General features: G+C 41.4%; 1 protein-coding gene across 4 annotated transcripts in view; it reads left to right on the forward strand.

Moving 5' to 3' along the window:
• The window catches only part of LOC120726763 (teashirt homolog 1-like), a 138132-nt gene extending 118730 nt beyond the window's left edge, over window positions 1–19402 (forward strand). For all 4 annotated transcript variants that reach the window (XM_040020674.1, XM_040020677.1, XM_040020675.1 and 1 more), the window contains one exon: window positions 14932–19402. In XM_040020674.1, the coding sequence (XP_039876608.1) occupies window positions 14932–18281 (3350 nt within the window). In that variant the 3' untranslated portion in view covers window positions 18282–19402. The remainder of the gene's footprint in view (window positions 1–14931) is intronic.
• Window positions 19403–23425: the final 4023 nt, after the last annotated feature.

A 23425-nucleotide genomic window follows, 5' to 3' on the forward strand; every position in this document is an offset into this window, starting at 1 on the left:
ACAGCCTCCCGTGTCACTGTGTCTCTTTCGTCAGTCACTCCCTCACGCGCCAGACCGACTGTCTGTCTAGCTCACTGGCTGGATGTCCACCCGAGCATCTGTTTCTGATCACCCGTCTCCGCGCGCGAGCCTGCTCGAGCGATGATCCCAGCGTTGACCTGTTTACCTGTCTGCCTCTGGTCCATCTGCCTCTCGTCTCTCTCGTCACGATGGTGCACGATGACAGGACTTGCCGCTATGTCAGAGTAACAAGCCAGAGAACATGTTGACATTGAGCAACGCTTGCGTGGTGCGTCTGCACCGACACTGAACTTTGGCATAAACACAGAAAAATGACCGACGTGCTGTCTGCTGGAGTCGCTTCTGAAACTTATTTATGAAGTACTAACCCGAGGCGCCGAACATGAGGATTATATAATGTTACTTTATTGAATGTTATGGGAAGATGTTTCCATTTTTTTTATCAGGTACACCAGGCTGACTTCCCCTTTACCCCATTTTGTTGTTGTTTTTTAATATATATCTATAAATATATATTTTCTTGACTGGGGAATAAATAAATCTCACACCAGGAGTGCATAAATATAAAAACTGTGAATTTTATGAGAAAATAAAAAATAACAGAGACTACTGGATTCCATCAACAAAAGTTTCAATTAATTTTTTTTTTTTGCCTCTTAAATTTTTGCATGACTCTGATTTTACTCTTATTTTAATATCATTGCTGTTATTTTTGCTTCCACTGTTACATGCTGTGTATTCCTTCTGTGAAGCTCTTTCTGGCATTAACCTGTAAATCGTGTTGTATAAATAAATATTGCGTGTTTATTTGCTAGTGCATTTGTTGCAGACACACAGACTGAATTATAAGTGAGGTTAGTTTCGTTCCCAATTTTTAAAATAAGTCAAAGTCTTTCTCTCAACCACAAAATGTCCCCTCACACACATTTGGGCTAACTCTTCAGAACTTTCAGGCTGGAACGATGTCGCGACTAACTTTTTTTTTTTTACCCTCAAGTAACACATCTGGTTAGCTGTGTGTGTGTGTGGCATGCTGGATGTTTTTTCCTCAGTGTTTTGTGGGTTTACTGATGTGTTACAAAGTTACCTGTGAGTACAGAGGGGGGCTAACTTAATGTTTGAACATAACATTTTAGCTAATATCCATAAGCCTGGGTGCAAACTCAAAACTCCTGGATGTCTGCACATTATTCACCTTGTAACTGACTGAAAGTTTTTTATTTGCTGGAATTTGGTAACATAATAAATTTATCTGGGATTTTTCCTGAGTATTTCAAATTTTCATAAAAGCATATTTAGGCTTTTTGGACGTAGTAGCTGCTTACACAAGTGTAATATCTTTGCCACATGGCAATTTAAAGTTTGTTCTTTGCCTTTTAATTGATATCTAAGTTAATTTGATTTAACAGAATCAAATCCTGTCTTCCGTCTTACCGTATGATTTGGCTGCTGCCTGCTGTTTCACCTTTGTGAAGGTCTGTGTAATATAGCTGTCATCTTCCTGAATAATTACAGTATTTTTGGCGCTCGAATCCAAAAGTCCAAGAATGGCCACATTCCCAGTTTTATAGTGTCTGTGAGTGTGAGTCATTTCTAGGTAAATGTGACACACTTTTTTCCTCTCCATCTTCTAAGTCTATCACTCCATTCCTCATATTTTGCACCTTCCATTTTTTTCTGAACTGAGCTGAAAATAGACCGAGCGCTGTAAGAAAATACCGTCGTATTAACTGGGATCAAAGTCCCAACAATAAGACATCTGAGTGGACGGCAGCCATCAGCTTAAATATATTTCACAAACCAGAATACTTGATTGCTGAAAATGTAGCACATTGTAAATCTAATACTAGAAGCTAAATTGAATTTGGGTTGAGAAATGGAAAATTTGGATTCAGTACGCTGCACACTCAGATTTTCAGTATTGATTAATTTGGCCTCTAGTTTCTTTGTCAGTCGGCGCAAAAATGTCCTTTCCAAGTCCAAAAAGGAAAAAGGGATGAATTTTTAAAATCTCTTATCACTGCATGAAAAGCACTAAAACAGCAATGCTGGAGCAAATGTGTGCTTCTTTTGGCTGTATGAGTCTGAAATACGTTACTCAAGACTGCAAAGGTGAAATGACCACAGTGCAGTTGGTGTAAAACTTAAACATTAGATGCTTTTTTTTTGTGCCAGTCGAGAGAATAGAAACATCTCTTCTTAGTAGAGTGTGGTACTGTGCGTGTCCGGGATGTTTAATTAAACTTCCTCAAACTAAACAGGATCATGGAGCAGAATGGCCTGAGCTGATTAACATCACGTACATCAAGGTCAGTCAATTACCCCGTTACCTCATTAGACTCTCCCCTCCCCTCAGTATTTATATAGTCAGCCAGCCAGACAGACAGACGTGATTAGCTGGCTGTTGGGGAAACCACTGAATTTCAGTTAAGGAGATTTGTACTTGGATACTGACTCCCTGTTTTTTTTTTTTTTTAAAGAGAAAATAGTGCATTTGTGAAACCCATTTTCACTGATCTTCAGTGAGCTCAGACTTTTACTGAGCAACACACCAGTCTCTGCTGATTTCATAAAAACAAAATAAAAAGGTGAAAGTCATGTCAAGGTAGCATGTGTCCATGTCTATTTCGGAGTGAAATCTACTGTTAAAACATCACAGCAGTTACAGGAGCGCATTTAATGCTACAATACATGACGTGACGCTCGTGCTGGTTATCGTATGTCTAAACTTTCACTTTGAGAGGGAAGCCTGTCTTTGGAGAAGTTAGCTTAAAACGATATTTGTATTCATGCTTTAAACTGTGCTTTAAAAAGATAGCATTAGCTTTACAATGCCACACAGTAGACCTACTTTTGAAGCACTTCTGATGGCACAATCCTGAGCGGGTGGAAATGTGCACCCCTCCTCTGGATATTTGGGATCTATTATGTATGGAGGAGCTGAGTGTCTACAAGACCATGGCCAGAGAGCTAGACAGGACAGAGCGAGGCACTATTGTGCATGTGCTTGTGTGTCTGTGTGTGTGTGAGGGGAAAGGGAGGGGGGACAGAAAAAGAAGCAATAGCAGGAGGGGCATAAAGGGGTGAAAAAAAAAGAGGAGAAAAGGAGACTGACAGTAGACAAAAAAGAACCAGAGAGGAAAGAGGGGGGAGGGATATGAGGGAGTGGAAAAAGAGGAGGCAAAGCAACAGAGGAGTGAAAGAGAAATGACTTGAGGGGTTGAGGGATGGAGAGAGGTGAATAAAGCGAGAGAGAAAAGTATCAAGGCAATGAAGAAGAAAAAACAGAGTCGGAGAGACAGTGAAAGCAGTTGGGTAGCGGAGGGGAGAGAAAGAGGGGAGGATGTCACCCATGGCTGCCACTCATCACTCACTGCTTAATGACGCAGTTTTTTTTCTCTTCTCCTTCTTCTTCTCCTCCCGCTTCTTTTCTGTGGGAGAGAGGGGGAGGACAGAGTTTGGCCCGCACCCTATCAAACAGGGTCATACAGAGTTCACAACCTCCAGGTGGGACCGTCCTCCTCCTCCTCCAGGGAAATGTTTGCGTGCCTGTGTGACCGCCTAGTGCGTAGTTTCGAAGATTATCTCTGGATCCGAAGACATTTTGAGGATAAAATCTAGACGGACGGGGAATTACAGTGAAAGTTAAGGATGCTTTACATTAAAAACAGAGAACTGGAGTGAAATTCCGATTTTTTGCTTGCCTGACAGTCGTAAATGCCTTGTGCAAAGTTTGTCTTCGTGTGTTTATATGTGTGTATATGGGCATGTTTGTTTGCACCAGAAGCCTCTCTTGACTGTCTGCCGCTTCCTGCTGGGACCGGCTTGAGTTTTGATTCAGTTTGTGTGTTGGGCGTGTGTGTGTGTGTGTATGTGCGCTTAGCTCCACTTGTCCTCTCACTCATTCCCGTTTCTGGGAAGCATCAGCCGTTTAAAACTCAAATGGCAGGATTTTTTTCCCCCTCTCCCCTCGCTCTCCTCCTCACACCAAATTTGGGGAACAGCTGGGGCGGCCATGCCGATGATTTGTCTCCTTCTACCCGTCCTCCTGACAGGTTGAGAGCATGCACACACTATTAGGCGCGCACACACACACATACAATTAAACATGCTTTCAGTATCACAGACAGACAGGCACAAACACACATAAACACACTCGCACAGACACAAAAGTAGACTCAGTATAAGAGGCCGTGTTCTCAGGGTGCTGCCAAAACACTCTGATTTCCTTTAGCCTAGGCGGCCATACATCAGCTTGGGGCCTCCCAGCCCGGATGGCAGGGGCTGACAGAATGACATGTGTCATTTATCAAACGAGGGGCGCCAGACCTCAGGAAAAGAACAGACCGCCTCATGACAAAGCCCCCCCAAGAGCTCTCCTCCACTCGCAACGAGGGGAGTGTGTCATGGGGTAGACACTGACAAATCTACGGAGATAGAACACACATGGATGCATGCTGACACCAACACGCAAGCGGAGGAAACGCACACTGAGAGGCACTTCCAGCTCAGATGCAAACCCACTGATCGCATATTATACTCAAGCTGCTTTGTGGATTTTAAACACATTGTTTGGTCGTGTTTAAAGAACGACAAGACTTTGAAAACACAACTAAAAGAGGGGGGGGGGGGAATCTATATTTTATAACGTGTTTGGAAGCGAATGTACAAACACACATACCCACACATACACCCACATATATGTTTTCCTCGCAGCCAAAGAAGCCCCAGCCAAAGCTTCTCCTGTTGCCAGCAGCAGACCCGTTCTTCTTAATGAACGCTCATTGGCTGCCGAAAGGAACTCTCTTAGCTGGCAATGCAGCTTCATCTCCTTCCTTTCATATCTGTGCCACCGCATACACACAATAACCCATTTTTTCTCCTTCATTATGTCTCCCTCTCCACTCCTTCCCTTTTCCCTTCCCTCTCTCTCTCTCTCTATCTGTCCTGATCCCCCCTCCACCTCCTTTTACTCTTTCCATAGCCTGTTCATTTGTCTTCATAAGCCTAATTTATTTTCTCTGCCAGATGCAAGCTGACAGCCATCAGTCACTCTCCCACACATACTGACGCACACACCTGACCTCCTGACACGCAGACAAATACACTATGCGCAAATGCACAGCTCTTTTCTCACTTTTTTTTCATTTGCCCTGTCTCTATTACACACACACACACACACACACATACAGACACACAAACACAGGCCATATTACCTCACGCTGCTCTGAGGTAAGCTCTGCAGTCACATACCCTCTGTTTTACCCCTGTCCTCCACCCCCTCCAACCCCCAAAACCCTCCCATTAACATTACTGAAGATGGATGCGTCTTCATAGCGGAGATTGATTGCGGATATAGAGTTATGGTGCCATTTATGTGTGTGTGTATGAGTGTGTTAGTGTTAGATGGAGGGCACTTTGGGAGGCGGCGCTGGGAGCTGAAATGCGAGGGAGGCAGGCTTTTCTCTCCTTTCCAGAACCTTCCAGCCGTTCGTTGTCTGTCCGCAGTCTGATATTGTGCTCTGTTGAAGGATTGCTTCCTCTCTTCCTGCTTCTCTCTCTCTCTGACTGTGAAGCCGTTCATAACCATTGTACACACACACACAGACACACACACACACACACACACAGACACGGGCATGCATGCATACTCGCACAGGCACAATTAGGGTGAGATGGCTACTAATACTAGTCCACTTTGAAAGCCCACTACATAATTTACTGACTTTCTCCAGGGACCCTTTCTCTACCCCTAATGCCCCCCCCCCATATCATTTTGTCTTTTGTCGCTTTATTGCTATGGTCATCAGGAAGTGGGGGGGAGTCCACACATACACCCTGTAAACTGCTGTGTGCTTCAGCTTTTTCTTTTGTTATATATTTTTTGTTATGCGTCTATGCTATTCATCATGCTTAAGTCCTAAACTAGTGTTGAAATGAAACAGTGGAACTTTGTTTAATGGAGCGCCAGACTTCAGCACTAACTCGTCACTCGAGCAGACAGAACGAAGAAAAAAATGTGGCGATGCATAAAGGATAACGGTTTTGATGGTGCACAATTGCTGGAATTTCCCTGGTGACACATGCAGTTAAAAGCACTAAAATGTTTGGGGACATTTGGCTGTCCTGAGCAGCCTCCTGCCCTGAGGGTTTGCCGTCCTAATTAAATTCCCTAAAGTGACTTTAGGGGTTTTTAAAGTTATAATTTCTTTGTCTGTCTGTTCGCATGTTGGGAAGGGATATGTAAGTCAGGTCTCTGAGGTCTGGTTCTTACAAAGCCCTCTGCATTATTGTGTTCTGAGCGCGTTGCAGAGACGTAGACAAGGGCAGAAAAGAGCTGATGAAATATTGTGATGCAGGCAGACAAAATAAAATCTGTGTGAGTCGCCTCACTGTCTTATACTAGACTGTTAAAAAGTTTCAAGCTCAGCTCACACAGCACTATAAAAGACAAATTGAGTTATTTTCAATATATTGGTCACAATTAGGGGGGTTTGCTTTCTACTATTTCCGTGTCCAATTTTACTTTATGCATCAAACACAATGAGAATTTTAGATTTTAGAGATGTACAGATTCTATTTTTTCTGAATTGCCATTATTGATTTTTGCTCAACTAGATTTTCTTTCTCAGATATAAACAGCATGCACAATCAAAAATCAGCTAAATTAATCAACTTTACAAATCGCCCTAAACTTCAGTAAGGTGCAGGATCTCCTGTTAGGGAAACTGGGGGAAAAAAGCTGCTGGAAAGAGGTACAGACGATTAACTGAAAATTAGTCGCTGTGCGCCACCTTTATCTGACACATTTCACCTTATCAAACAAAAGCAGGTGCAACACATTTATAGAACAAAACCCATGTCAAACAGTTGAGCAGACCAGCTCATAATCGGACATATGAAAGGTTATCACCGGTCCTGGCTGAGAAGTCACTGACCAATCAAGTGGTGCATCTTTAAATGCATTCATTTGGCATTCAAATAATGCTAAAAAGTTCCCAATTAGGAAATTTCATGTGAATTCTCTGTTAAGTCATGTAGTAAAACAAATAAAAATTTGGTGCATGACTTGCTAGGATCTCACTTATAAATTACAAGCTTTAGATTAATGGTGCAAATTCACATACAGCACGTGCGTTCTTTTGCTAACATTTAATTTCTAATCAATTCTAATCTACCGGCCTTAGCTTAGCCCCTTTTCTGCTGTTCACGCACCTTTACATAGATTATACAAAATATGTTTGTTTATCATGTACCTATTATAGCTTTTATGTGTTGATCTTCTTTCTTGAATCCATAACATCCCAACTCAGAACCATCCAAAGAGTAAATGAATGCACTGTTAGACACCCGTCAATGGTACAGATACTTTATATTTCAAATAAACTGCTTGGGCATTTTGTCTCTTTAGCAAGAGTGTCTTGTTTTAATGAAATTGCGAACATTTTAGCAAATAAAATGCAAGGGATGCAGTAAAGTAGCCCAGTACAGAGGCTAGAGTAATTGTGAAATAAGTGCTAGCATGTTAGCAGTGTGCTACCTGTATAAGGTTAGCTTATTGGCTACATTAAATCACCAACTACCCCTGCAGGTTTGTCACTTCCCCACATATCTTTGAGAACATGTTTTGTGTTACAGAGCCATTAGGGTGCTTCTTCTCCTTTATTCTCTGCAGAGACTGAAAGATCAGATTCATGGACGTGTGTGTGCATTTTTTTCCTCTGTGTTTCTGTTCCTTCTTCGTGTTTTGTTTCTTAGCAGTGTACAAAGTGGATGGCCTCTGTAAATTGAGGGGAGGGCTGACAGCACAGCGAAGGTTGATTGATGGCATATTGTGCAACCGGACTCAGCTAGACCAAACTGGTTAGGTGGTGACCCTGTTTTGGCCCTGTGCCCTTTTGGTTTCTTTCATTTTTTTTTAATTCTAGCTGTTTTTCTCCCTCTCCCTGTGCCTCACTGTCTACCTCTGTCACTTGCACACACTCAGATATACAGAATACATAAATAAAGACTTCCTCCTCTTGCTTCTTCTCCTCGAGCTCCCCTCATCTTCATTGTTGCACTTAAACTCGCCGTTGCTATCATTCTTTGTCCGCTGTTTCCTTTCTTCCTTCCTCAGCCCACTTTGTTTGTCAGCGCTCTTTCAGGACAGGTTTTGTCCCGTGAGTCATATCGTCAGGGTTCATTTTACAGCCCTTATTCATATATTCTCTGTCAAAAAAAAAAAACTTTTAAGAAGCACACCTCTGATTTGGTGAAACTTCCCAGTCGCCAACCAGTTCTTGCCCACAGAAGAGCTCAACAACCTTGTTTGACAAATTTAGGAGAGTTAACCTAAACACTGGGCACACTACTTTAAACTGTGTTTCATCCTGTTTTTTTCCTGCAGTGATTTTCTGCCTCTGTTCTCCACACAACCATAGTGATTTATGGTAATTATCCATCTTTGGGGTCATCCATCAACTGGTTGTTGCTAGGCAATGGTAGCAGCTGTTGTTTAGTCGGGGGAAGCTTTGCTGTCAGGGGCAATGCAGGTGAATTCAAAAGACGGCATCTATGAGGAAAAGACGGAGCTCTGTTATTTCACGAGCCTGTTGGTTTTGTGCTTCATTCCTTCGTTTTAGATTTAAACAGAACACCTCTTTGTCAAAGCAGCGGCCACCCCCGATTAAACAAAAATTGAACAACTGCAGGAGATTAAAGATATTGCGCGTTCCCCAGAGGTGTGCACTGCAACAGAAGATTAAGACAATACAGGTATTTTCATTTTCACGAGGTTACAATTTAAAATGAAGCTTGTTTATGTGAAGAGAATAAAAATGGCAGAGGGGAAAAAAACGGTAGAGGAATTGATAATGTTTTCTCAAAAAGAGTCTGTTTAGCAAACGGCATCTGTCTGATACAGCCTACATTAAAACAGTTCTTGGCATACGTGGAGTAAATCTCACTCACATCATCTTTAATTAGCATTAGTAATGCTTTATCCGTACTTTGCCTGAAAACAAACCAGATGGTTCGAAATGTGTATGTAGCACCGGAGCAGTGTTCGATGGTTAGGTGTGTGTAGGGTTTGGAGGGAGGGGGTTGGCAGAAAACTTGAGCACACAGGGCTTTAATCTGTGGCGGCAATGATCTAATGGCTGTTGTTTCCTCTTAGAACAAGCAGGCACTGACAGTCTGAGGAAAAGGTGATTTATAGACCACAGTCGGTGTCGCGGCGCATCAAAAAACTGGCTCTCGGAAAAGCTGAACAAATAAGGAGCACAAAATTAAAACAAGGACGGGTGTAGAAATTCAAGAAAACTGGCAATGTTGTTCTTCACATTTGTTTCTTTTCTTTTTTTTCTTTTAATCCATCACTGATCTATTATGTCAAATGAGTAAAACTCTAGTTAAAAGTCACTGGCTGTGATTTAAAAAGGCTTTTAGCATCGTGAGTAACTGCAAACTGTTTGGAAAGGGTTAGGTTCATCATGCAGGGTCAGGCAGCCGTCTTATCAGTCGACTAGTCATGCTGCAGAAGTGGCGACCCCCCCCAAAAACATCCATAACTGCAAGAAGAGCACAGACACCTGCAACAGATGGTCTGGCCCCTGTAGAAGCTGATCTCAACATCACTGTGTTGGTCTCAGATTACATTAAGAGAAACAGAAGACAGAAGCTCGCCTGTATCTACAGAAGCAAAGTGGCAAGTTCTTTGTGATCCTGGGTTCAGCATACCCTGAAAACCAAGCACTGATTTAATTTAGTTATTACCTTTTTTGGGAAAGTTAGTGGCCAAGAAAAATACGCGGGGCATCATTTTTGAAAGCATCCATTCAGGCTTAAATCTTTTGAGACATGTGAAAGCCAAGCCAGAAGTGTTCATTTATTTTTTCAGGACTGTAGCTCATCTGATATTGCTGTGGCTGACAACAACAATTGCCGTTTGCCCATACGGCCATCAGCGTGAAGAGCAGACCGGATGGGTTGCTTTGTTTTCCCCAACCAGCAGAGCTGTGGAAGCTGAGAAGGTGGATTTGTACAACACATGAGCTATTAGAAGCCCCTGAGCTATTGTGCCATATGGTGGACTATTCTATGTGGGTTAGGGGAGGGTGGAACCGAGGGGGTGCTGTTAGGTAAGCTTTTTACGTGCCTGGCCGAGGAAGCTGTGGGTTATATTACGGCTCGCGCCTGGACCTGGTGTCACGAACTGGCTGTAATGTCAAACATGTCCTTGAGTTTAACCCGGTGAAGTTTCCTTTATCACATGTACAAAGGAGATATAATCATCAGAGAGAAACAGGTTACTACGCAGAAAGTTAATGCAGTGACGATCAACTCGTTTTTGGGTTCCACCTTTTTGTGAAAATTATATAAAGAAATTTAAGTACGTTGACAGAAACCAAGTTGGGCTGAGAGAGACTTTTGGTCTGTGCGAGTTTACCACAGCATTGTCCGCAGGCTAGTCCACAGAGAGTGTCAGGTCCTATGAAACCACAGCGGCAGCTACCCCAGACAGAAAAAAAATCTCAGGAATGAACAAGGATGGGAGAGAGCCGAGAGAGAGACAGAGATTGCCTGACATACTAAGCATTACCATAATTGGCTTTTCTACATGATAGGACAGAGGAAATAATAATGTCATTTTATTTACAGCCTTCTCTCTGCTGAAACACGCACACACTCATGCACACCGTACAGGTCAATGACACACACTGATCAGGCCTGTCCAAAGCCATCAGAGGTGAGTGGCAGGGAATGGAGGGGCCGGTGACAAAGCGAAACGGGAGAGAGAAATAAGACTGCCACGCCAGAGCTCCTGTTTTGAAGGGCCGCTAGACGCTGTGAGGGAGCCTCGGCGGCCGCCCTGCTGCGGGTGCAGCACTCCGCCACGTAGGGTAAATCAGGAGGCTGAAAGCTGGCGGAATTGGACATTAGCACTGCAAATGAGAGCCGGGATTGCCCTCTTCTCTGAGACAACATGAATAAATGAAGAAGGTTTAAAGGGAAAGTGTGTGCAGCGTGTGTTGTGTGTATGTACAAGTGACTGAGGAGGGAAAGAAGAGCTACGCTGGCTGTGGCAGTGTTGTGTCGCACTCAAGTTACTTAACAGCCGGTTAGGGAGTTAGTTTTATTATAGACTGATAAAAAGATTAAAAGATGTTTTTTAAACTATGAGGTTAAGTTAAAGAAGAGTAAAAAGTAAGACTGCGTTAAGTTTAATATCAAAATTGTTTAACTTTTAGCATGAAGCTTCTTTAGCCATAGCTGTAATGCTTATGTGTGCACAGTCTTGGATTTTAGATATATTTGAGTGATGTATCCAAACATGGCAACGATCACCAAAACTATACTTAAGTGTTTATTCAGCCTTATTATAACTTTGTGTTTCAAACTTGCATTAAAAAATATGAGGTTTTTCAATTGTGGACCTCACACGAGCTTATTGGCTTTAGGGAGGCATGTAGTTTTGGCAGAGGAGTGCAGGTTTGCATTGTGTGTGTGTGTGTGTGTGTGTGTGTGTGTGTGTGTGTGTGTGTGTGTGTGTGTGTTTGTGAGACTGGGGGATGTCCTACTGTGGTGTCACCTGTCTACAGCAGGAAATCCTGGACTTCGGGCACAACAATAGTGACAGGCTCCTCTCCAGACACAGATGGCTTCGCTTTCCCCCCACTAGCCACATTGCATCTCTGCTTGCACCTGACACACTGTGACACTTGTGACACACACAAACACGCGCGCACACATAAAACTGATCAGCCACACCTAGCTTAGGCAAACACGCACACGCAATGACAGAAATGGCAGAAGCTGATTTCTCACACCTCTCTCACCTATCTGCTTTGCTGTTAACTTGTTTCGCTGTCATTTTTTTCCCCTGTCAGATATGCACACGCATAAATGCACGTACACACACACACAAACACACACACCTCTTGTTCGCTGGCCTAAACACATCTTTTTTTTTTCTCCTCTCTTTTCAAAACTTCCCCTCTTTTCCCTATCCTCACTGACAGCACAAAGTGGGCTTACGTTTTTGACTGACAACCACAACAGACACTCTCCCCTCCCCCCCCCCCCCCCCCCCCCCCCCCGTTTTAATCCCCTCCCTATCCCTCTCTCCCTCCCTCCCTCCCTGTTTCCTCTTTTGTTCTGAGTGACGCTCGAAAGCCGCCATGTCAGCATCTTTTCCATCTCTGATTGCCTTATTAGCCGGCGGTGGCACCCGCAGCTTTACTGACACAGATGGTGAAGGAGCAGGCTTGAGCAAAGGGGGGGGGGGGAGAAAAAAAATGGCTGACTTGTGTTTGTTGTTGTTACTTTCCCCTCCCACCTCTTCTCAGGCTTGTTTGTGTGGACATTGACACCTCAGGCTGACACTGACACACTCCTGACACTGATGCCTGTCAAGGCAACATACGGAGGATAGCAGGGAAAGGGAAGAATTTAGTGGTGTGCCCTCTATGTATGTGTGTGTGTGTGTGTACTGCTGTCAGGTTTCTCTCACTTGGTCTGCTGATTTGTCTTTAACTACTTTCACAACTTTGAATGGGTTCACTTTTGCATTTATTTCAATGCAGCAGGCTGCAGCTTGTTAGGGAGAAAAGGAAGAGTTCAAAGAAGTCCGTGCAGCTGCTTTGGGAAAATGTTTAATTCTTCTTTTAGTGATTAAATTAAAAAAAATACTTCAGTATATCCTGTGGACAATTAAGAGCACACAGTTGGGAGCAAGAGGAAGAATGTATTTTGATCATGCACTGTTTCTCACACACACACCGGGCAGCTGTAGGACCTCCAGCTTTTCCCAGGCAGCAGTAACTGGCACCTCACAAACATCAGGTATTATGTCCATTCCGATTATGGGATAGAGAGCTACACGCTGTTTGAAGCTGACAGCACATCTGCCTCCTCACTGGAGACTGATTCTGGCATCTCAGACAAGCATCTTACGAGGGATGGATTGGAAAAGGTGCCTTAGCATATTTAACCCTAGATTCCTCCCTGCCTCGGTGTAATGTTCCCCTTTTAATCTACCTCCCTGTTCACATTTAAACCTTTTTTTCCTTATTATTTTTTTAGACAAAGACAATAAAAAGTGAATTTTAATTCACATATCACTTTTTTTCCCTCCAAGCTGAGTTATGGGCAGTTATTTGGCGGGAGAAGGCAGCCATTTCCATTGATACTATAATTTTTTCTTTCCTCTTTTAAAATGGCACACTTGATGCTGTGAGTACTCAGGGAGCACAGGCAGTAACAACACGGCTTGTCATGTCCACTGGCCATTTCCTAGCATCACGCTGTGAGGACTTCCACAGCCGATGCCAAGTTGACTTCAGCCAACCATGGCTTGGCAAGGCTGATGCAGCTGGCATTTTACTCCACTATCTCTTACTTGTGAATCCATAGTATGTGCGGCATGTTGGAAGAACTGAACAAATTAAAGTCAGGAATAGATCTGTGGTTGCTGAACAGCAACAAAATAGACAATGAAGACTATGTTGCTGTGGGCTTTGTGCTGTTTGGCATCTAAATTAAGTGGATAAGCTGTAATATTTGCACGAATGCTGTAATGTTTCTTAAAAAGAACTTCTAAATGAACATTCACTAAAAAGTCATTTATCTATCTTAGTTTATTTTCCCTGTTTTGTTTTGTTTTAAACTTGAATATGTCAGACTCTCTCCATTCATTGGATTACTGTGGTTTTGTAATTATGGAAATAGATCATTTCCATAATTCATTGTCATTGTAGCAAATAAATGATGGACCAGGTTGTTCCCCTACTCGTGTGACTGCACTGACCTGGGGTATTCCCCTCTCAAACGGAGAGGTTTACTGGAAAAGGATCAAAAATAATTTGTTGTGGACTTTTATAAATAAAAATCAGATCAAACATTGGAAATAGTGGAATTTCTGATTGTTCTTGATTGCATCGTTGCTTGGCTGTTTTTATGCACAGTCAAAATTCTCCGCCTCTTTGCTCAGTTTTTCCCTCACATATTTTCTTTTAACGTGCTAGACTAACTTTGGTGCGCACCCTGTTTTGATTCGCTCTCTAAAATAAGTGATATTGGCTCCTTTCCCCACCCTCTTTAAGCAAGCTTTCTTATTATTGGCTGCCACTCACAAACAGAAGTGTGTATATATATGTATTTATATAGTGCCAAATCATAAGAGTCACCTCAAGGTTCTATGTTACTATGACTCAGTACTATTACTCAAAATCAACTGTGTGGCTGAGATGACCTTATTAGGGATACACCCCCTTTTTGATGTCATGCAGAGCTAGGAGTATAAAAGCTGTCTGCAGCAGAGCATTTAAAGCCCTCTGAAGCTTCAGCTCTCAGGTGTTACTTCTTATTATATGCACCTCGTCATTGTAAACTTTGTTCATGTTTGGTATGATTAGCCACCATTGTACCAGTGTGTGTTTATGTAAGACATATAATAAAGAAAAGAACAGAATACTTTAAATCTTAAACTGTGAGGCCTTGCACACTTTTTCCTTTCGTTTGTTATATGATTAGCAAAAGCGTGTCTTTTCCATTGTGGAGTACTACCACAGAATATATATAATCTTCTCTGCCTAATTCAATTTCTTTTCTATGTTTTTGCCATTTTTAAACTTGGTGGATACATTTCTTGAGTCATGTCTGCTCCTTGCCCAAGATCAGTTGTAGTGTTCAACAGTTCCATTTGGCAGTGCAGTGAAGAGGACTATCTGTCATTGTCAAGACATGGATGTTTGCCACTTTATTATATCTTTGTCCTCTACAGGGACTATTGACAAAAATCTCTTAAGGATTATTGCATTCACCACCTGCATATAGGGAGGGCCAGAGGTGTATTCTTGTGTTCAAGTGTATTGATTTGCTAAGACATTTGTATCTAATCTCAGTTTTCCTCCTTGCCTTGTTTTCCAGCTTATGGACCTGAAGATGAATTCAAGGGTGGCAAAGCTGATGAAGAGGAACATCTTCTGGATGATGGCCTTTCCCTGGATGGTCAAGATGCAGACTATTTTTTCAATGATGAGGAAGACGCAAGAGATCGTTATAGCTGCCAGAACTCTCCACTCAGCAATGGCACTAACCCAGATGCTGGGTATGCTTCTCCCCTCAGCACTACCAGTGATCAGCTGGTGGACCTTAAGACTACCCCCTCCTTAAGTGATCCGGACAGGGTGGAGGAGAAGCTGGGGGAAGGTAGTGAATCCATCAATGGCCTTTCACTACAGGACAGTCTGGAAAAGATGAAAGCCGTCTATGCAAACCTGATCTCGGATGCCTCTTGGTCCAATGTTGCTCTGGACATGCTTAAAAATAAACAAGGAAACAATATTTCAGCAAGCAATGGCAGTGGGAGCAATCACAAAGGGAGCAATGGATTCCTGAACAGTCATAGCCCGGGAAATGTCCATGTAAAGAACAGATGTAGCAGTAACAACACTTCAGTAACAACAAATATTACCACCAGCAGCACCAGTGCAAGAACAGTGTCGAGTAACGGCAACAGTGGCATCAGTGTAAGCTCTGGCAGTACAGGAGTAGCATATGATTGGCATCAAGCAGCCTTGGCTAAAACTTTGCAGTATAATCCGTATCAACTCCTTCCTGAGCCCAGCCTTTTCAGCACCGTGCAGCTTTATAGGCAAAACAACAAGCTGTATGGCCCAGTGTTTACTGGAGCTAGCAAGTTTAGGTGTAAGGACTGTAGTGCTGCCTATGATACTTTGGTAGGCCTAACTGTACATATGAACGAGACTGGCCACTACCGAGATGACAACAAAGATGCAGAGGATGATCGAAGCAAGAAGTGGTCCAAGCCACGAAAACGTTCCTTGCTGGAGATGGAAGGCAAAGAAGATGCCCAGAAAGTTCTGAAATGCATGTACTGTGGCCACTCTTTTGAATCACTGCAAGACCTTAGTGTTCACATGATCAAAACAAAACACTATCAAAAAGTGCCTCTAAAAGAACCAATGCCAGCCCTCACCTCAAAACTGGTCCCCCCAACCAAAAAAAGAGCGTTTCAAGACTTGATGTCGCCGAGCTCACCAGAGTCCGTCTCATCTGGCATACACCTGGGAGAATCTCCAAAAGACCAAAAACTGGCCAATCCTTATGTCACTCCTAATAATCGATACGGTTACCAAAATGGTGCTAGTTATACTTGGCAGTTTGAGGCACGAAAGGCACAAATTCTCAAATGCATGGAATGTGGCAGTTCGCATGACACCTTGCAACAACTGACAGCCCACATGATGGTCACGGGACACTTTCTTAAAGTCACAAATACAGCATCTAAAAAGGGGAAGCAGCTAGTTTTTGATCCTGTGATTGAAGAGAAAATACAGTCGATTCCCTTGCCTCCCACTACCACACGGCTCCCGCCGCCCAATGGTAAGCCACACCCTGACTCCCCATTGCAGCCCTCCAGCCCTGAGGAGAAACACGAAGAAAAGAAAGATGAAGATACAGAGGACGAGAAAACTGAAGTTAGGGAACCAGAGAGACAAATAAAAGAAGAAAAAGAAGACCTACCTGAAAAAACAGACAAACCTGAAAGGGCCAGGTCATACCAGTACCTTACAGAAGAAGATTTAGAAGAAACACCTAAAGGTGGGCTGGACATCCTGAAGTCTTTAGAGAACACAGTTTCAAGTGCTATCAGTAAGGCCCAAACAGGAACACCAACCTGGGGTGGATACCCCAGCATTCACGCTGCCTATCAGCTCCATGGATCTCTGAAGCCTTTGCCCTCATGTGCACAGGTTCAACCTTTGTTCAGTAGCACTAGTTTGAAGGTAATGTCCTCTGAGTTAGGCTCTCTGATCCATTCCCCAAATAGCCCCTCTCCACCCCCAAGTCACAAGAGCAATGTGCTGGCCATGGAAGAGCTAGTGGAAAAAGTTACAGGGAAAAGCTTAGTGAAGAATGAGAAAGAGGAAAAACCTGTAGAAAATAAGTGTAGATCTGCAAAGTCACCAGTGCTAAATCCTAAGGACAAACAGGCTTCACCTTATCCTGAAAACCTCTCAAAGATACTGAAGGACAGTGAATTGGAGGATCGGAATGAGCTAAAGGGCAAAGAAAGAGAGCAAACAGAGAGTAAAATAAATATAAAAATAAAAACTGAAGCGGATTCGCCCAAAAAGACAGTAAGCAATGGCTGCAGTAACCTGAGCATCATCACTGATCATTCACCAGAACAATCCCTTGTTAACCCTCTTAGTGCTTTGCAGTCCGTCATGAACAACCACTTGGGGAAAGCGGCAAAAGTGTCCACACCCTTTGTAGACCCATTTGCAATGCTTTATAAGATCAACAACTCTGCCCAGATTAAGCAAACAGATCCTATGAGTCACTATCACAATGATGACGACGTCAATGATGATCAGCCCATCGACTTGACAAAATCCAAAAACAGCAATGGAAGCACAGCTAAGGGGACTCTTGCGACACCAAACAGCAATGTAAACAACACCAAGCCGGTCTTCAAAGATTTCTCTCAGACATCATCGCCACCTCTAAGAGAAAATGCTTTGATGGACATTTCAGACATGGTGAAAAATCTGACGGGTCGTTTAACACCAAAGTCTACAACCCCATCTTCCATCTCAGAGAAATCCGATATCGATGGCTGTACTTTGGAGGATGGCATGGAAGAGCTATCTCCCATTCAAAGACGGAAAGGCAGACAGTCAAACTGGAATCCCCAACACCTCCTGATTCTTCAGGCCCAGTTTGCCTCCAGTCTTAGAGAAACCCCAGAAGGAAAGTTTGTAATTAGTGACTTAGGACCCCAGGAACGGGTCCACATCTGTAAATTCACTGGTCTCTCAATGACTACTATCTCACATTGGCTGGCCAATGTAAAATACCAGTTAAAGCGGACAGGGGGAACAAAGTTCCTAAAAAACATGGACTCTGGCCAGCCTCTGTTTTTGTGCAGTGACTGTGCTTCCCAATTCAGGACTCCTTCGTCCTATATTCACCATTTGGAGTCCCACCTTGGTTTTACCCTAAAAGACCTTTCGAAGCTCTCCATAGACTTAATAGAGCAGCAGGCCGTCAGCAGAATAGAGGACAAGACTTTTAGTTCACCTGGACTCACAGAAGAGGACACTGGCTCAATATATCAGTGCAAACTTTGCAATCGGACATTTGTGAGCAAACATGCAATCAAATTGCATCTTTGCAAAACACACGGAAAATCACCAGAGGCTCATCTCATCTTCGTGAAAGAGCTGGAAAAGTTCGATAAACAATGAAGTCAAATAAAGCCGATAGCATGACAGATAACTGTTGCACTATGACTCTAAGCTACAATCTGTTGTAACAGATAGTGCCAAAGCTGTATTTTTACAACACATGAAAATCGCAGGAGCTTTAATACCGTACACGGTAATTTTTCAGCTAATAAAACATGGCAGGAGCCTGCACTACAGAGGCTCTAGGCCATACAGTAAACAGTGAATTTTTTGGGTGACAAATTAAAGTAGCCATGGCACTACATAGTCACTGACAGATTGTTGCTTTCCTAATGCACTGCATCTTATCTGAGCCTTTAAAAATGGTCCACCTGTTGTTTTACAACTAAACCATGCTCTTATTTCGATCACTGTTTCAGAATCATTTTCTAAGATAAATATATTTCAACACGACTTGCATATTATTTATGAGACAGTTTGTGCATGTTTTCATGTAAACCAGTGAGTGTATTATGTCTTATGAAAATTTCAGTCATGACAACAAAACTGAAATACCATTTAGCAAATTTTGGATACAGCTGTTTATGTAAAGGTATATTGGGAAAGAATAAGAGTGTTTTAAAATGTTAAGGTGATTTCAGCACTTTAAGTGTCAACTGATGAAGAATTGTACGAGTAAAAAGGACAACACATTACTCTTTTTAGTTTTTATGTCCTCGACAAACATTTTGGGGAGCTGATCATAAAATTGTTCGGTTTGCCATCAAATCACAGTAAGTTTTGCAAAATATTTAGGATATTTGTTTATCTAGTAAAATATAATTTCCTGGTTGTTTCAACGTGTACAGTATTTGCTTTTGAAGGCTACCAATTTTATCATTGTGAAGCTACAGTTGTAAAGTTAATGAAGTTTAAAACTTACTGTATAAATAATCAGCAAGTATGTATACATGTATGTCAGCATATCTTGCTCTTTAAAGTTCTGCATTATTTGTACTGTGTGCATTTTTACAATGTTATTTTCTACACAAATGTGAGGCAGGGAGGCTGTATAAAGCTACAGGATCGTGTTGGACCACGACGTCCTTTTTTCAGTAACCAGTAGGTCCCTAGGTGTGGTCTACATAACGTGACAGAACTTACTGGCATCTGTTCTGATGCTTGGAACTGTATATAACATTAAAAAAAAACATTCTTCAGTGACTAATTTCTAGGTTTTGTCATCAACCCAGTTATTCAGAATGGCATTCTTTTATTCTCAGTTGTAAAATAAATTCCATGTCCTGGAATAAGATGCAGTGTTGTCTGAGTGATTTTCAGAAGAGTATAACACAGATAAACATGACTCTACAAACATTTTTTCACTATTTTTGCTGAACTTATATATTGAAGTTCCATCAATTTAATTTTTTAAACCTAATATACTCATCAAAACACATCAGTGTTTGTCCAGGGAATTTCGAGCAGGACAAAATCCAAATAAGACCTTTGTTATCCCATATGGAAAAGAAATAGTAAAAACTTATATGATTTACTCATGAAAGTCGCCACTTTCTCATTACTTTCATATATTGTTTTAGTAAGTATCCAAAACAAACAAGTTTCATTATATAATTTTTCAAGGGATCTTATATGTGTTTTCACTCTTGTATGCTTTTCATACAAATTTCACACAAGACAGATACAAACTTTATAAGATTTATATATATCCTTTCCATATGGGATGGCTTCAAAATAATAGCTCTTTGATGAGAGAGGTTGACAGTTGGCTTTTGTAACAGACTTGCAACCAAAGATAGCCAGGAACAAAATTCTAACCGCGGTGTCTAAAAGAAGTACGACTGGTGTTATGGCTTACATATTCTCACCAACCAATACAAATGCAGCAAAGCAGCTCAAAAACAGCAATTGTTTAAAATCAAAATAGATGAATAGATGGAAATTAAAAAAATATTGGCGATTCCAACAAAAATGAAAATCTAGTTGTGGTGAGTTAGCAAAAGCTAAAGTAAAGTCCAGGGACTGGAAATGGGTCATTTTTAGTATTTAGGCCGGACCATGTCCTGTTACAAGCTGGAAACAGTGGCGAAAGCTAATAATTATGTTAACAAATAGTTCATCAATGTAAACTGTAGGGAATATTTGTAACAACAGACCTACTCATATACTTAACTAAGCTAAACGTGGACATTTTAAAGATGCTAACCAAGGCTAAAGCTGTACAGAGCTCAGAGCCAGCTGTTTGGAATGAGCCACTGATCAAACCAGTAGTTTTGTTATATAAATATTTTCCATCTGGTTTTTGTTTGTAAGGGTAAAATATGTCACCTATAGTAAAGGCGGGTGTACAGCAACTCATTTTCATTTAATTATTTATACTTCTTTCCAGTAGCACAGAATTGCATTTTCATTTTTTTTCAGTGAAAGAAGCTCAGTGAAATGAACCAAATGAACCAAACTACAGTGTCCTGTAGTTTGGTTCATTTCTTTTATTGAAAAAACTAATAAAAACCCACCATTTTTTTCACATTGACACTTAAACGTGATCCCCGGGGAATGAAAATGAGAATTGAAAAAAGTGGAATTTATAATAAATCTGTTTTATACATGCACTGTCACACATACAGGAATTATTAACATCTATATGCCTATACGTTTTATTCAGATTGGCTCTCCTGTTAAGGAGGAGATAAGTTAGACATGTTTATTAGGGCTGTGTTGCACAGTGTGGCTTACAATAAACTTATAAGACTTCTGAAATCTTGCTCCAGACATCTTAAGCTCTCTACAACAGGTTTCAAGGATGCAGTGTTATCAGTCATGTTGCAGGGTCAATATTTTTTTATGCTCAGTTCCTGATTTTTAAAGATGGGGCCAGACTGAATTGGGTAAGCAGTGTAGATTTTGTCCGCTGCTGATTCAAACTGAAGAAAGTGAGCCACATTTTTTTTTTCCCAGTGATACATTTTTTGACAAATCTTCAAAAGTGTGTTTAAGTTAGTTTTTTGTAACCTTTGGACATTGTTTCGTTTAACTTAGAACTACTATAACAACAAAAACAGGTTTCTAACATTCTGTGTCAATAATGACCGAACTTCTCCTTTAACGTAACGTTTCATATTCTTATTGAGCCCATCCATTACAGTATATACAAGCAGCTGTTCAGAGAATTAAACCAAATGTAAATGAAAATCTTGTTTGTCACTGAAGAAAAATATATTGTTTACCACTTTACACACTGTTGGTCCAAAAAGCCACTGAATAAAAACTTGCATACAAATTTAATACATGCCTTGTTACGATGGTATACTTCATATAGGATTAAATTGATGTAAGGTTTTTCAATTCTAGTCAGTAAATGTCTATGAGCAATTTCAAACAGAATAATCCTTTTCACAAGCAAGTGAACAAAACATTGTCATAGAAAACAGGATTTAACTTAATGGTTTAACACAGAGCCGAGCTTTATAGTTCAGCTAGTGAGACACCTGATAAAAGAGGCCATGACATGTCTTCACTGAAGGTATTTAAGTCGACACGCTCCCACCCTGCGCTGCTCTTGAACACTAGCCCGAGGCATTTCTCCCAAGAAACAATAGCGTTCCAGTGCCTTGCAGCGTGTTCTGTGTGGCAAGGAAACATAAGACGCAGCAGTGATAAATACGGAGCAGAGTCACAAGCAATAAAGTCTCACGTAACAGCAATGTGCTGAAGTACAATTCTCAAAAGATCAGCTAATGTGCGTAGATACGACTGACTCGACAGAAATGTCCAGGAAACTTTATGCACTGAAGTTTCCTCTGGGTTTAAAAAAAAAAAAAAAGTAAATATTTCAAAAAAGAGAAAAAATTACTTGTTAAATATTTCACTGTTACTATTTGACAAATCCTGCAACACAAGAAACAATCCCATGTGTCATTTGTTCAAGCAGTTTATATCAAATAATAGCTTAATGTTTAATTGTAACGTGAACTGTTACCAGTGACAAAGATGTCTTCTGTTTGTAGTGACGACATTTAAAGCAAAAAAAGTCTGCATAACAGTGAATTTATGCTTCTGTGTTCAATCTGTGCCATAGTTGCATCATAAACACAAACACTGAAATGCTATTACCTGACATGTCCTACCCTTGAAATGTCATTACAGCTTGCACAGGTTTAAATGCTGGCAACAGTGTCGACCACTTGCATAAGCTACATTGTGAACTCTAGATTCAACAGGGAAGTCTAAATTAAGTTTAAGAAGAGGAGGAGGTTGGGGTGGATGGATGAGTCAATCAAACACTGCATTTTTTTTAAAGGGAGATCACCGTGTCAGAATGATTAGTTATATCTGTATATCTGTACATAATACATTTGATAGTTTACAACAGATGGACCTACAGAGAGCTGATGTGATGCCTGATGAACTTCAATCACAAATATTGTATTATTGAACGCTACAGAATAATTATAATAAATAAAAGTAGATGAATAGGTGTAAAAAAAAAATCTGTCTCTTCTTTTATGTAACTCAGAGAATGAAATCCTTTTAAAGCTACATATGCACATATAACTCATTAAGAGATTTGTGAAATGATAGTTACATTGTATAATTATAAATAAAATACACACTATGCTTCCATAATTTTAATCTAAACTTCCTTAGGAGATCAGTAGTAGAGCAACTTGTGAAAACTGTCCTCTCCAGCATCACTCACTCGGTACATTCATTATTATGTTGTCAACATACAGCTCTGACATGTCGCTTCGTATATGTCCTCTCACACAAACCGTCTTTCTCTTGTCACAACTTATACAAAAGCTCCACGTATGACTTTGTCAGGCAGTCAGTGTTCTGTTTGTTCTTGCATGACTCTTGTTTGCTTAAAAAAAAAAAAAGACACAAAATAAATTGGCTCCGTGTCATCACCATTATCAGACGAACAGAGGCTCACAAGACAGCAGCGCAAATCTGATGTTAAACAAAAGGCTGTTTATGACAACAGGCGTCATGATGCAGGCTGTTATCCATTTATAATAATCGAAACAGAACGCTTCAAGTCGCAGTAAGCTGTTCTGGTACTGAGTAGCAACATCTGTACATCCATGAAGAATTACATGTCAGGGAGCGACGGCGCGGGCGGCCTTTGAATCCTTGTGACACGCATACATGTGTACTCGTGCCGACAGCGAGGGTTTGGCGAATTAACCTCGTCCTCTTCC

The sequence above is a fragment of the Simochromis diagramma genome, unplaced genomic scaffold (assembly GCF_900408965.1).
Source record: "Simochromis diagramma unplaced genomic scaffold, fSimDia1.1 OVJJ01000753.1, whole genome shotgun sequence".
In the NCBI taxonomy this organism is placed as follows: Eukaryota; Metazoa; Chordata; class Actinopteri; order Cichliformes; family Cichlidae; genus Simochromis; species Simochromis diagramma.